Consider the following 14,687-nt stretch of genomic DNA (forward strand, 5'->3'; position numbering starts at 1 on the left):
CCATCTCCTACCTGCAGGGGTCTCACTTTTTTAGTTTGTTTTCTCTCATGTTCGTGGTTTACACTAAATTTCCTTTAATTTAAGTATCATATTAACTTTATTCCGTATAATTTCACTTGGGTGTAAACTAATGACTTTTGCTGGCCACCGCCTACAACACTAAAACCATGCACAATCCTGATAAGAAAACCAAAAAATTGTAAGCGAAGGTTATCCCGTCACTAAAGTTGATTTTTGTGAGGCTTCAGCCGGTAAAACTTGCTCACATTGAACTTTGACTTCGATACCTTGTTTTAATGCAAGCAAAGATAACCCACAAGATAAAAAACGAAGGGAACCAGGTAAAACAGTAAGGACTACCATTATCAATCCGAGGTTATGCTTCTTCAGCACCAGGGTAAGTGATGTCGTTCCTACTAAGAAGCTCGCAGAGGGGTGTGTTCACTGAATCAGTAGCACAATCGGAGTTCAAAAGCTCTTAATTCTTGACAGGAACTGGAAAAATATTTGGCATATTAAGGACACTATACCAGCCACAATCATTTATGCCAAAAGACAAACACCTCCCTCTGGCTATGAAAGTAAACTGTTTAGCAAATATGACTCTAGGAGCACTAGGACCGATCACCGCGGGAACATGATGGCCATTGGTTATTAAAAGTCGCCAATAATTCGCCTTGTCATATCGAGCGTCATAGTTTAAGCAAAATCCGGTGCCACCCGTCCTCTCACTGACACTCTCCGCTCGATACCACAAATGCAATTGCAGCTACTCCGTATGGAGCACTCCACTATCCGCAACCTGTGAACGCGGCCGGTAGCTCGCAACTAAGCTTCTCGTGACAACAATGAGTACCACATAAATTGGACCTAAATGTTCCAGCCTTTGTGGTGCTCACAACTATCCCGTGCCGGGTAGAAACGTTTACCGCGTAGGTAATGTTTAACAGCCAGCAGCTCCAAGGTCTCAGAGCTAGTCTCCGTTCCGGTTCCATGTCAAAATGCTCCCAAGAGTTTCTGACTGAAGGACATGTTCAGACCCTCTTGTACTTGTTCATGTACAGGTACCAGCCCTCACGTAGCTTGGTTGAATTCCCCTATTGTGAGGCCTCCTTGTAGTGTGTCTAAGCTTTCTTGAGTCCCCGTTCCAACATGCAGGCTGCTATATCTCACCCAGGCTGTTAAGGATTCTGCCAGCTCCTTCTTATCATCTAGTGTTGTGCTTATGGTTCGAAGCTTAACGTTTTAAGGCATACTTCTAAGCGTACCAACCGATTTAAATTCACATCCTGATTTGATTTAGCCATGTCCTTTCGCGGGTCAACGCATTCTTGGTATTAGAGTACAGGCTTAGCTTATAATGGCTTTATGCTTTATAAAATGTATTTTACTATGCTTGTGTTTGAAGTATAAGCGTCTTCATTTCTTCCGGATTTGGAATTTAAGACCAGAAAATATTGTTTTTAAGATTAGGGGTTAACACATGTACAGCTAGGTTAATTTTTGTGCATAGCAAGTCCTTTTACGTTAAATTCTTGTTAATATTTTCAATGCCTTAAGGCATCATATCTGAGCAATCAGCTTATTTTTGACTCTCACAAGAACATCATAGAAAGATCTACGTCTTTATTAGGCTCTATAAAATGCTCCGAATTCTAGTAGATAAACATTGGAGCTCGAGTATACAAAGATTGGTGTAGTCTTAATTACCCAATGTATTGCTATTCCCCAATGTATGTTGCAGCTTATTAGGTTTCGACAAATAGCACCATTCCAGCTTTGGTTGAAACAGATATATATTGAGAATTATTAAAGTTCAAAGCCAATGCTAATGCTAAGTTTAACTATGTATTATTCTTTAATCGTTTTTCTTATTTTAATCTATTTCTTCTTAATATATTTCATGTATTTCTTGGCATTGAAATTATCTTCCACTTCTTCAACGATGTTAATTTTTCGACGCGGCTTACGAGCTTCCAAGCGAGCTTTACGTTCGGCTTCGGTAAGTGTACTTAAATCCAGTGGCAGCTAGAATTAAAAAAAAAAAAGAGAAAACATAATTTTTGGCCAAGTTAATTAGTTTCTTACAACAAATGAGAGACAATGAAAAGTACGTTAGAATACAAAATAGACAGGTATATGCTAATAAAAGATCTTTTTGCTAAGAGGCAGACAAATTTGGTTTCTCGAGGGGTTCGCTTTCTTCCCAACAAACCTTACACAAAAATGCAGTTTGATTTGGTTGAACCTATTTTACCTATTTTTACTGTATATTAGAGGCCAATGTAGGTATTACAGCCTATGGCGCTATAGTCATGAGTTTGGACCATCTCACTTATCGACCTTCTTTGCGAAGGTGCCGCTCAATGTTTTTGTGTTCGGACACCTCTTCAAAAATAGTTACCTCATTATTGAACAAATACTTGAAACAGCTTAAGGCTATCAGGATGTAAATTATCATGATTGAATTGACAAATAGAACCTGTACTCTAGCTAACAAGAACAAAGCGATGTGGGCCACATAAGCAGAATATAGTCCAACATAAAGCTTGGGACCTTTACATTCCTCATCGGACATTAGTGGCCATTCGGCTTTTTTTTATCAAAGTATTGCCATTCATATCGTACATTTCCCCTCGAATATCAGTGACAATTCCGCCCTTCTATTGAAGAACTGGCTTAATGTGGCAAGAGCTTATGTATACAAAAACCTAACCATTAGCTTAGAAAATTGGTGCACGAGACATGTGTGGCCATCTCTGCACTGGAGGCACTTCCAAAGCTCTCATAGAATGTGTAAGACGTTTCAAGTTTTGTCAGCTTATCTGCTCTTCAATTCTCTGTAATATCGCTGTAGTTTAGCAACAGCAACAGCTGAATTTTCCACTGTTCAGACATTTCGTTGATAAATCTGCGACAGTTAAAAGTGGCATTTTTTTTTAAAGATTCCCATTAAAAAATTTGATTACATTTTTAGGGCTCCATCCAAATGTTCAGTTAGAGAACATTCTTCCCGTGGGATTTAGCGTTTGGACAGCTACATGTATTAACTCCAAATATGGACTGCAGATGGTTATTTATTCGCCGCAAAATCTGCTTATCCTTGCGTGAACAAAAATGGAAACGCTAAGTAATATTTGTGCCTATGTCGACTAGTTATACCGGATTTTCATTTAAAACACCCGTCATGTTGTAGTTGTTTTAGGTGAAAAGAATATTTCTCACTAAATACTCACCTTAACAATCTTTCTTGGTTCTTCGTATCGTATATTAACTGTGGATCCATCCGGCAAAACAACAACTGTTGGATATTGTCGTGCGTAAATTGATCGATGAATCCTTGTTACAGCGGCAGATGAAGATGAAATCTGTCTCATATGTTGTTGAATAACTGGTGGGATGTACTTCAGTAACATCTTTTAAGAATTTTAATATAAAATTATCTTAAATCACAAATTTCTAAAAATTTTGTTACGAAATCGTATGAACAAGCATAACAGCTGGTTTGGAAAACGAGTAAAAAAGAATAAAACAAAATGGAATAGAAACACTGGAACTAATTAGTTAAAAACGTATCATGGTAACGCTATGTGAATTGGTATGTTACATGGGGTCACGTAACTATAAAACAGACTTCATTTGAAATTATAATATTATTTGAAAACCCTTTAATGGCTGATGCTACGTTCGTTTTTCACAGTTGAAAACATTACATTCGCAATTACGTTTTTAAAACACTACAAAAACTTCAATGATAATAATACAGTCGAAGCTCGATTATCCGAAATCAGAGGCATCAATTTTTTTTGCAGTTTTTACACATTTTTTGTCCATGAGCATTCCACTAAGGAACAGGGGCAAACTTCTCACATATCAATGAATGCAGTCCGATTTAAACTTTAAGCTCAATGATAAGAGTCCTCCTTTTTATAGCCGAGTCCGCACGGCGTGCCGCAGTGCGACACCTCTTTGGAGAGAATTTCTACATGGCATAGTACCCCACAAATGTTGCCAGCGTTAGGACGGGAAAGCCACCGCTGACAATTTTTTTCTGATGGTCTCGCCAGGATTCGAACCCAGACGGACATAGGCTAAGAATTTTATGCAAAAATAGTAATTTTTAATAGAAAATAATCAAATAAAATTTAAAGACATAAAGCTATGTTTGGGGCGAAATATCATCATCAGATTCACCTGAAATATCATCATCAGATTCATCTGAAATATCATCATCAGATTCATCTTATCTATGACATTTGTCATATCTATAATTCCACAATGAGACAATACAGCGTATCGGAAAGTATTGTTGTGATCTTTTTTTCTTCCTCAGTATTAAGATCGTTCATAACATTTAATATTTGTGTTACATTATCGGATGAATATGTAATTTCGACGTCTGAAAGAGGAATAGGTAAATTTTAAGTCTTTTTTAATTCTGGTTATATTAATTTTCTGGGCGGGGCAATTCATCCAAGACATTTTGTAAAACTGCAGAACTAAATTAATTAATAATTAATTCGCGACCCAGCGTTTCAGGCCTGGCTGGAGGGACGTGTTGGCGATGCCCTGAAATAATTTGCCATGGCTGACAGTGTGAATGTTTTCGATAGGTCAGGTGGCACGAGGACCGCCCTATCACATGGCCTGGGCTGATTGAAGCCACGGCAAATGTGTGCGGTGATAGCATACAAAGCAGTTGTTGTGCTATGCAGTCTTCGAAATCCATTCTGATGCTTGGCGAATGGGAATTCTCCGACGAGGTTCGAAAAGAGTAGTCCCTCAAGCGTCTTGGCTGCTGGTGAGAGAAGGGAGATCGATCTGTACGACTCCCTTTTACTCGGGTCCTTTCAAGGCTTCAGTAGCTGGATCACTTTGCCCATTTTCCAGACAACGGGTATTATAAGAGTGTTCAAAGACAGGTTGAGAACAGTAGTAAAGTACTCAACTCCAGGTGGATCCAGATTCTTCATTATCACTGTAGAGATTCCGTAGGGGCCTAGCGCCTAAGATGATTTGGCACCACGGACGACATTCGTAACTTCGCCCACTGTAAATTGTGATGGCTGTCCATTGGCTCGGAGACTACGGATACGACGAATGCTTCCCCTCCAGGCCCTGTCACTCTCGTGATGCACAGTTAATTGACGGTCGACCAACCTGGCGTATATCTTCGGATCAGTCATCCCGTCAACCGGGGCTCGAGAGAACTGTGGTCTACTGTTAACCACAGTTTGCCTAAACCGGTTACCTAAGTTATATAGCTCCAAGTGTTCCAGTCAAAAATTTCGCTTATGTTCGTTGACTACCCTGTTTATTTCCATATTCAGCTCGCTGATTCTGAAGTTAATGCGGTCCGAGCAACGAATCGCATCACGCTCGTCTGCGAGTACCACTACCTACGCCGGGAAATTGGACGGCACTTGGGGTATTAGACCGGCCGGTACAAAGCGAACGACTGCTGCGTTAATGATATCTCGGAATTTCCTCTTGGCAGCTAGCACATTTGAGAGGGGTGTCAGCTCTCTGAAGCCGATCCAATCGGCCTTCTTCAGACTGATAAACGTCCGGCGCTTAGAGGTTACGAAGTCGAATAATTGGTCGATGGCAAGTATTATAGGGATTTGGTCCGATCCCAAAGAAATTACGGCTTGCTAGGCTAGGTTGAGTTAGGTTTAAGTGGCAGTATGCCATAAAAATCACTTAGACGTTTTTGTGCATTGTCATACCACAGGAACAGAAGAAAGAAGATGCCTTCTAGTTCCTACCGTTGAATCATTAAGAACTCTTTAAAAAGCCCAACAACTTGCGGATGTTCACATCCATTAAATCAGACAGGTTCTCAAAGAAATTAGCACCTTAAGTGGAACACCATCTAACTGCTCGTGCGGGACACACACACAGAAGGTGTTCTATAGTCTCTGCAAAAGTCGTTGCTGGCAACCTTCAGTTTGGCAGAATGTTTTTCGATTAGACAGTGACCTGTTATGACGGACGCAATGACTGAGATGTCTGTTCTAGCTTGCGGCAGCAAAGCGGTAAACCTCTCCAAGTCAAGATTAGTCCACATAGTTTTGGAATACTCACAGCGACCTCTTTGTGACCATCTTTCATCCGTTGTCCTTTGGGCCTGGTCCTGAAAACTTAGCTTACATGTCGCTGGAGGCATACCATGCAAAACCTGGAGCCTTCAATCTGCTCTGCCAACGGGAGGTGGTGTATTAATTGAAACCAAACTTTGAATTTTTGCATTTGCTCTATTATTTTGAGAAAAAAATACTCTGGATGTAGGGCTGTTTAGGGCTGAGGTGCAATTTACGGGCAAAAACGCAAAAATTTTATTTCTTGCATACCTCCCTAAAATGACACCAGGAACATTGATATGTAGTACTCAAATAAAAGGACATTTTTCGCAGAACACGAATATGACATATTTTGAAAATGCAAATAGGCAAAAAAGATTTTCAAAAAAGTCGCGTTACTTTTTTTAATTTTTTTTTTTGAAAGTAGCGGTTAAAGGCGAATATTTTTTGTCTAAAAATAAATAGTGTGATTGTTTTTGAAACAAATTTTCGCCTGCAGCGTTTTTTTAGTTAATGAGAGGGAAGGCACGTTTTGGGTCCCCAGGTCCGAGCCCCAAAAATTGATTTCATATTCGTGTTCCTGGGGTCAATTTAGTGGGACGTGTACTTGCCACTTTCCCCGTAAACTGCACTTTGCCCATATTTTCCAATTAAGAAACATTGTCCAAATAGTATTTAAATGTAAACAGTATAATTGTTTCGGAGACATCGGTGAGGAACGAGGATATTGCAGTTGAACCAAACCGATCGTAGACATTAGGCGCTGTTGCGCTCGCAAAATGATTTAGGCTGATAGCGAGCAACCTACATCAAAAGCGGCGTAACGGCGTACTACAACATATCAGCTTTGGACTCTGTTGCAGTTGTCAGTGGTCTCTTCAAGTTGTGTGAGTGTAAAAAAACCTCTTCGGTAATAATTTATTGTGTTTTTTGATATTTTCTTTTACAACCCAGGCCAATTTTTACTGTTAAATATTCCACAAAACTTTCAAAAGAATAATAGGTGGCACACAAGAGTTTTTCTATAATGCTAGAAAAAGAAGGATTTTGCGGCAATGCAGCTGTCAAGTTCTTTCAGTTCCCTTGCGTAAAATTACATAATTGTCAACGGCTTCATAAGGAAATTAGGCAAATTGTACATTATTTTGTTGCCTAAAAGTTTTTGATAGGTTGGGGAATGTGTTTTGTTAGTGGGTTTATCTACATAAGCAATCCTAAAGTGGAGAATATATATATTTTTAATCTAATTACATAACCTCACTTATTTTGATGGAACTAAATTTGCCTTCTTCTTTTTCCTTTATAGCCTTTGAAATTTTGAAAAATGGCAGCACGTCGCGTTGCTCAATCCTCCATTAACTGGGCTGCTTTGGCCGAGCGTGTCCCTCCAAACCAAAAAGCCAACTTCGCTGCTTTCAAATCCAAGTCGGATGTTTACATGCGCGCTGTTTTGGCCAATCCAGAAAACCCACCAAAAATCGATTGGGCTCACTACAAGAAGTTGATCCCCATTCCCGGCTTAGTTGACAGCTTCCAAAAGCAATACGAAGCCGTCAAGGTTCCCTACCCAGCTGACAATGTCTCAGCCCAGGTTGATGCTCAGGCCAAAGAAACCAAATCGGAAATTGATAACTTCAAGAAGACCTCTGATCAACGCATCGCCCAATTGCAAAAGGAAATGAACCATTTGAAATCCTTGTTGCCATTCGATCAAATGACCATGGAAGATTACCGCGATGCATTCCCCGATTTGGCTTTGGATTCCGTCAATCGTCCCACATTCTGGCCCCACACCCCAGAGGACCAAGTTGGCTATGTCTCCAAGGAAATGGAAGCTGCCAGAGCCGCCCATGATCATTAACTTCAGCTTCGGCCAGTTTTTATCAAGTACTAATGCAAACATGGGTGTAGATTTTAAGTTCTATTGTTTCGATTTAGAGAGGAAATTGCTGCTCGTATAATTTTTAAAATTGAAAAAGTGATATACTCTCTATGTTTAGGAAAATATTCGATTTTTTGATGAGATGTAATTGAATCTACGATAATATAACATCCAAAATAAAATAACTCAAAACTCTATTTGATTAGATGGCTTGATAAAACATTTGAAGATGATTAATTGCAATTGTGTACATTTAAATTCAATGGCCGGCAGTGGCAAATACCAAAATAGATAATTGAAAAAGGATATTTAACTGTTTGAAAACCACGTTGGGACTAAAATTGTCTATATTCATAAAATTTCTAATACAAGAAAATATGAAAAAGTTTTTGCTGTCCCATCTTCATTTATACGGATAACGTAACTTAGCGATGAAATCGTATTTTGATTAGTTTACTTTTATTAAAGTCATACAGATCATGGTTCATACGAAGCTTATATTTTCTTTCCGTACACAGAAAAAAATAAACAGTAAGGAAAGGCAAAAGTCTGGCGGAGCCGACTATATTATACCCTACAATTATAAATTCGGGTAATTTATATATGTATATTAGAGCTTTATCTTAATCTTGCAGATATGTTTAGATCAGTAACAAAACAATTCATGCTAAATTTCGTGAATCAATTACTTTTTAATTGAAAATGACTAACATTTCAATCAAGATTCATATTCAACTAAAAATTTTTGAATCAATATTTTGATTGAAATTTTTAATCTATCAAGATTCAGATTCAACTAAAAATATTTTGATTGAAAAAATCCGGAACCAATAAAAAAATGATTAATTCAATAAATTTTTTAATTAAAAAAATTTTAATTTTAATTAAATTATTAGTTGAAACAATTTTCATTGTATTTTTTCCTGTGTACAGATTGGTTTATAATTTAAAAAAAATGTCTCTTGTTTTTTCTTCTGTTGAGAAAACAAAATCCTTGTATTGATAAGGAAAAATGTATATTGTTTACTAACTCAAAAGCCAAAATCTTGCCTAGTAAATTCCTCAGTTAAGAATTTGGCTAATTTTCATATCGCCTTAAAAGGACCATAAACTTGAGCATGTTTACATTTGCAGATCAGACAAGACCTCAAAGAATGACGATTTTTTCCAATCAGACAGTGACTTATCATGACGGACGTAATGACTGAGACTTCTGTTCTAGCCAACCACAGCAAAGCTGTAAACTTCTTCAAGTTTAGATTGGACTACAATCTGGTATTGTTGGCCTCGATTGCCCTCACCACATGACTATCTGTCATCCGATGCCTTTTGGGCTCCATCTCGAAAAATCATCGTACATGCCTCGCCTGAGGCACACCTACAGATTTCAGCGCCCTTAGAATGTGTAAGCTACAATTCCCTGGGATCTTTGTGTTTCAGTGCATTCAACAGGTGAATTTTTAACTACTGAGCCTAAGGTTGAGAATTTTGAATTCAGATATACGTCCTTTAGAGATGCGATGGTTTAAGTTATGGACTTACAACATTTTTTTTATTTCATCACTTTAAGAGGCTATAATTGCCTGGTAGCCGGTTGTACGTACCGGATTGGCCCGATGGAGTCTTTCATCGGCAAGGGCTGCCTCCTCAGAACAACAACTGCTAGAACAACAACATAAGCCTGTTATCCTCAGCCAGCTCGTAATCGGCTTGTTGTGCGCTCTAAATACTAAGAAGTAATATCGCTAAAGAAAATCTAAGTCAGGAATTCCGTGCTACTTACAAAATCCCTAATTGTTTTCCATACCACGTCTCTAAGTATGTTCATGTCAAAAACCGTGCAATCACATAAGAAATGCTGCAACGTCTCATCATCTTCCCCACATGCCCTACACATGCTACTACTTGCCGCACCTATTTTGCATAAGTGAGCTCGCAGTCCTTGTGTCCTGTTATGATACCGAACGCTATACTGACCTCCTGCTTGCTTCCATTCAGTAATAGACTCGTCTTCACGATCCGTTAACAGTTGTTCACGTGAAAAGACGAATAGAGTACCAACCCTCAGGTTTGAAGGAGGCATCTGTGAATAGTTTGACATATGGAAGAAGTTTGGCCTTTTAATTTCAAGACTGGCTGGTAAAATGCAATTTATATCGAGCACCTACTATTTCGCTGAAATTATATATATAAATGTAGATTGGCCCTAGGAACATGAATCTGATATCCGTGTGGGATGTCGAGTGCCCCAAAATCTAAATTCAGATTCGTATTTCTCGGGTCAATCCACATCTTCATACCAAATTTCATCTAAATCGGAGATGCCCCTATTTTTAACCACTAAGAATCGACTGCGACTTTTTACCGCAAAATATCGAATAATCGATTAGTGGAAAATCGACTTTTATATCCCTGTGCTCAACAGCTGTTCATTCGATCATTTTATTTTTTGGGTTTTATTTTTAATTTTATGTCGTGAAATCGAAAAATCTTTTGTTAAATGCTTTGTGTAGCAAGTGATGTTATTTTTATACCCATAATACCGATCAAGAGAAGTGCCTGACGAGAAGAAAGGGAAATTTCACTCGACAAAGATAGTTTTTAATTTGCCCTTCCGTCGCATCATTTTTGTTATTTTGGAACTCATCTCATTTTTTTTGGCAACTATTGTCCATTGGATTTATTTTCTCTGCGACTTCCATCACTGGATGTTGCATGAACTACTTAACAATTTTGCTGTGTAATCGAAAGCCGATGCTCTCTCGCCGAAACAAAGATAAGACAGCAGCAGCACACAAAGAGGGCGTTGTAGGGAAGTATGTGAAAAAGGACACGCCTCCCGAAATACCGGTCATAAATGTGTGGTCTTTCGATGAGAGAACGAAGCAAAAATCGAAAACCTTACAACGTTGTGCTTCGGCGTCGCCCAGCTGTGATGGTGGGGTGGGAGGTACGCTCTCGGGGCGCGGGCGTTCCGGTAGCGTAAGCAGAAACACCTATACGGACACCCAGCCCGACTACTATCATGCTAGGAGGGCAAAGTCCCAGTTGCCTCCATCGACCAATTCGATGCGTTCCACCTTGCCCCAACAGTCGCCTCAACCGATGCAAGCCACGCGCCTGCATCATAACATGCATCACCAGCAACAATACCAACATGCGCCCGTTGTTGCCTCTCATTCGTATTACTCTACGAACAGTTTGGACATGCCAAGCGGTCACAATAACTTTGTGAACAATAACAATAGTAATTATGTTAATATCGAGCAAATTGATCGAATGCGATCCTCCTCTCCGCTTCAGCACTCACAGTCGAGTTACTTTCAACGCAGCTATTCGTCCAATCAAAAACATGCCAACTCTTTTGATGGGCACGCCAATATGATGCGTGACCGTTTAGATTCTTTCCAATCGAACATGTTACAGTTGCCGCGTGGTGTTACGCCCAGACCTCATACACCTCCACACCACTATCAACATCAGCAACAAACGCAACAGCAACAGCAACATCAGCAGCAGCAACAGCAGCCTCATCATCCGCCTTTGGCCCAGAGCTACTCATCGGAGTCATATCCGATCTATGAGAATCCCTATAGGGTTTCGAACTCTTTAGTGCCTCCTGTTCATGCTATGTCGCAAATGTCATTGTCTACGCATGGAAATCGTTCCGAGTCTCCCATATACAGTAACACCACCTCAATGGCCAGTAATATTAATTATACGCATCAAAGCAATCATCAAATTCCGCATCATCAAACTTCGCAACACCTCTCTCCCACCTCAAGCAGTCACAGCCACAACCAAATGATGTCTTCATATGATCTCAGTACTAGCTCTCGTGCCACACCCCATAAACATAACCTTGCCCAAGCGAATTCATCATCATCAATGCAGTCATTGTATCAGAACACCGCAAATAACAATCATAATTCATCGAGCACACCAACGTCACAGCAGCTACACAAGCATCCTTCGCAACAATCTCTGGATGAAGAACTGCCATTGCCTCCCGGTTGGGCTACACACTACACGTTGCACGGGCGTAAGTATTGAAACCAAATTTAATATGGAAATACACTAATGTCCAATTTTTCTCTTTTTGCTAGGAAAATATTATGTAGACCATAATGCCCATACAACACATTGGTCCCATCCACTTGAACGTGAGGGTCTGCCTGTAGGTTGGCGCACCGTTGTTTCCAAGGTGCACGGTACTTACTATGAAAATCAATACACAGGCCAATGCCAACGGCAGCACCCCTGTCTTACATCATATTATGTGTACACCACATCAGCGGAACCTCCAAAGGCTATACGTCCTGAAACGTATACACCACCAACACATACTCATAATGCACTTGTTCCTGCAAACCCTTATCTATTGGAGGAGATACCCAAATGGCTGGTTGTTTACTCCGAAGCAGACTCGTCCAAAGACCATATGTTGCAGTTCAATATGTTTAGTCTTCAGGAATTGGAGTGCTTTGATGGCATGTTGGTTCGTTTGTTCAAACAAGAGTTGGGTACTATTGTTGGATTTTATGAGCGTTATAGGTGAGAAATATAACATTTATCATGCAATGTCAGTAAGATCACAATTACCATTGAACAATAGTAAAAACATTTTAAAAGGCGATATAAGAGTTGTCGCGTGAATCACGCGTGGGTCATGCTATACGTGAGTGAGATCCAAATCCAACCACGTGATTGTGCGTGACCGTGAAATAATTCTTCGTGCGTGAGCGTAAGTGAGTGAAATCATGCTCACGACACTAATCACGTCTTACGCGACACTCAGTGCCACGTAAGCAAATGCAAATTTGCCCATAAACATTCCATTAAGAAACTGGGGCAAACTTCTCACATATCAATCACATATCAGTGCTGTCCGGTTCAAGTTAAATTTCAATGATAAGGAACTTCCTTTATCTAGCCGAGTCCGAACAGCGAGCCGCAGTTTGAAACCTCTTTGGGGAGACCTCTCACAAATGTTCTCAGCATTAAAAGGAATAAGCCAACGCTGAAAATTCTTTCAGATGTTCTTGACAGTATTTAAGCCCAGGCGTCATATGCTGACATACTAACCTCTGGGCTACAATTGCCTCCAGTTATCGCGTATCGCCATTTCGCATTACTGGAGGATTAAAATAGTACACGAGTTCATTTTTAATATTTACTATTTTATTTTAGATGTAATTGTGAGTTTTTATATTTTTTAATATATAACTGTTTTATTCAATTTGTAGACGTGCTCTTATTTTGGAAAAGAATCGCCGGGAGGAACGTTATTTGCAAGAATTGCATGCTGCCTCTGTAAATGCCTCCAACATAAATCCCAATCCGAATGTTGCAAGCCACAACAATGTCGTCAGCCATCTTAGCCAACAGCAACAACAACATCAACAACAGCTGTAAAAGATTTTATATATATAAATATTTTTAAATAGATAAGACTTGAACCCCAGGTTCTTGGTGCCTTAACTTTTCGAAAGCAGAAGTTGAAAGACTCAGAACTGGAGCGATTTTAAACAATGCCACCGCATACACATCAATCAACACATCCTCGCTCACTTGCAGACTTCATTAATATTTACCTTAATATTATTTATTTTAATTTTTAGTTCATTTTTTCTTACAACCTATCGCTTAAGCTCTACATTGATTTTAATTTAATTTTTTTGTTAAAAATAAACCTACATATATTGCACCGAGTTTGCCTTAAACGAACATGTCTTAAATTTATGTAAATTATACATTTGTATTGTTCGATTATTATTAGTTCTAACGTTATTTAAGAAAACGTTGTTTTTATTCATTTTCATTAATCGTTTTTGGAATTTTAAATTTGTGTAAAATTATTGTCTTTATTTATATAATATTCATTGGAGTTAATATAAAACAGTATCATGTTTATCATATCAGTTCTATACGAAAAAAACCTACGAAAATAAAATTATTTTGAGAAAAATGTTTTTGCTAATGCAGTTGAAACGAAAATTGTGATCAAAGTTTTATTTCATGCCAAAGGGAATAAGTAATGCTCTCGTTCCGTTGTTAATACCTTAAAACATTGATCTGAAACCCTATAAAGTATTGAAATTCAAATGCGGTTTTGAAATTACGATCTGTGTTAGCATATCCGCCTATGATGATGAATGCCTAAGTTCGAATACTGGTGGGTACATCTGAAAAATTTAAAACGGTGGTTATCCCTTCTGATGCTGGAGCCTTTTGCGAGTTACTATGCCATGTAAATGGTATGTATTGTAGCTATGTATATTGCATAAAAGCAATGTAAAAACGTCGCCCCAAAAAATAGGCCTTTTACGAGGGTTGCCTTTTATATTTCGGGTTTGGACAATTCTTGTATTTCAATCTGCCAATTGACAGCTCTATCGTAAAGTTTGACATTTTTGAGGTTAACGTACTCAGAACGTTTTGACATACGAGCGCTATTTGTGTTGTTTAACAATAACCTAAAAGATTCATCTCGCCCAAAAAATTAAATTAAATCGTGAACATTTTCGTGCGATTATTTTTTTACAACTTATCTCAACAACCGTGCATCGATGAACTTGATTCAATTTTTGGCGATGAAGCTCCATCAAGGACCAGTGTTTATCGATGGTATGGCGAATTTTACCGAGGTCGTAGTTCACTCCAAGGCGAATTTCGTGAAGGTCATTCAAAATCGGTTCTTGTTCCAAAAACCATTGATGCTG

General features: G+C 38.9%; 3 protein-coding genes across 4 annotated transcripts; 2 read left to right on the forward strand and 1 right to left on the reverse strand.

The window, feature by feature from the left end:
- Positions 1-1,835: 1,835 nt before the first annotated feature.
- Positions 1,836-3,517, reverse strand: LOC106082227 (large ribosomal subunit protein mL55). Its single transcript, XM_013244622.2, has 2 exons — positions 3,237-3,517; positions 1,836-2,028 (listed from the first exon to the last, which is right to left on the reverse strand). Exons 1-2 carry the CDS (start codon positions 3,414-3,416, stop codon positions 1,882-1,884), a joined length of 327 nt encoding a protein of 108 aa, XP_013100076.1. The 5' UTR covers positions 3,417-3,517; the 3' UTR covers positions 1,836-1,881.
- A 3,374-nt stretch (positions 3,518-6,891) lies between these two features.
- Positions 6,892-8,162, forward strand: LOC106082217 (ATP synthase subunit d, mitochondrial). Of its 2 annotated transcripts, none has more exons than XM_013244609.2 (2): positions 6,892-6,970; positions 7,390-8,162. In XM_013244609.2, exon 2 carries the CDS (start codon positions 7,408-7,410, stop codon positions 7,942-7,944), a length of 537 nt encoding a protein of 178 aa, XP_013100063.1. In that variant the 5' UTR covers positions 6,892-6,970; positions 7,390-7,407; the 3' UTR covers positions 7,945-8,162. The 2 variants fall into 2 exon arrangements, with proteins under 2 accessions (XP_013100063.1, XP_013100056.1); XM_013244602.2 differs by having other exon boundaries at positions 6,915-6,993.
- Positions 8,163-10,385: 2,223 nt separating this feature from the next.
- Positions 10,386-13,747, forward strand: LOC106082437 (scaffold protein salvador). Its single transcript, XM_013244943.2, has 3 exons — positions 10,386-12,007; positions 12,072-12,519; positions 13,212-13,747. Exons 1-3 carry the CDS (start codon positions 10,681-10,683, stop codon positions 13,378-13,380), a joined length of 1,944 nt encoding a protein of 647 aa, XP_013100397.2. The 5' UTR covers positions 10,386-10,680; the 3' UTR covers positions 13,381-13,747.
- Positions 13,748-14,687: the final 940 nt, after the last annotated feature.

This window comes from Stomoxys calcitrans, chromosome 2 (assembly GCF_963082655.1).
Source record: "Stomoxys calcitrans chromosome 2, idStoCalc2.1, whole genome shotgun sequence".
Taxonomy (NCBI): Eukaryota; Metazoa; Arthropoda; class Insecta; order Diptera; family Muscidae; genus Stomoxys; species Stomoxys calcitrans.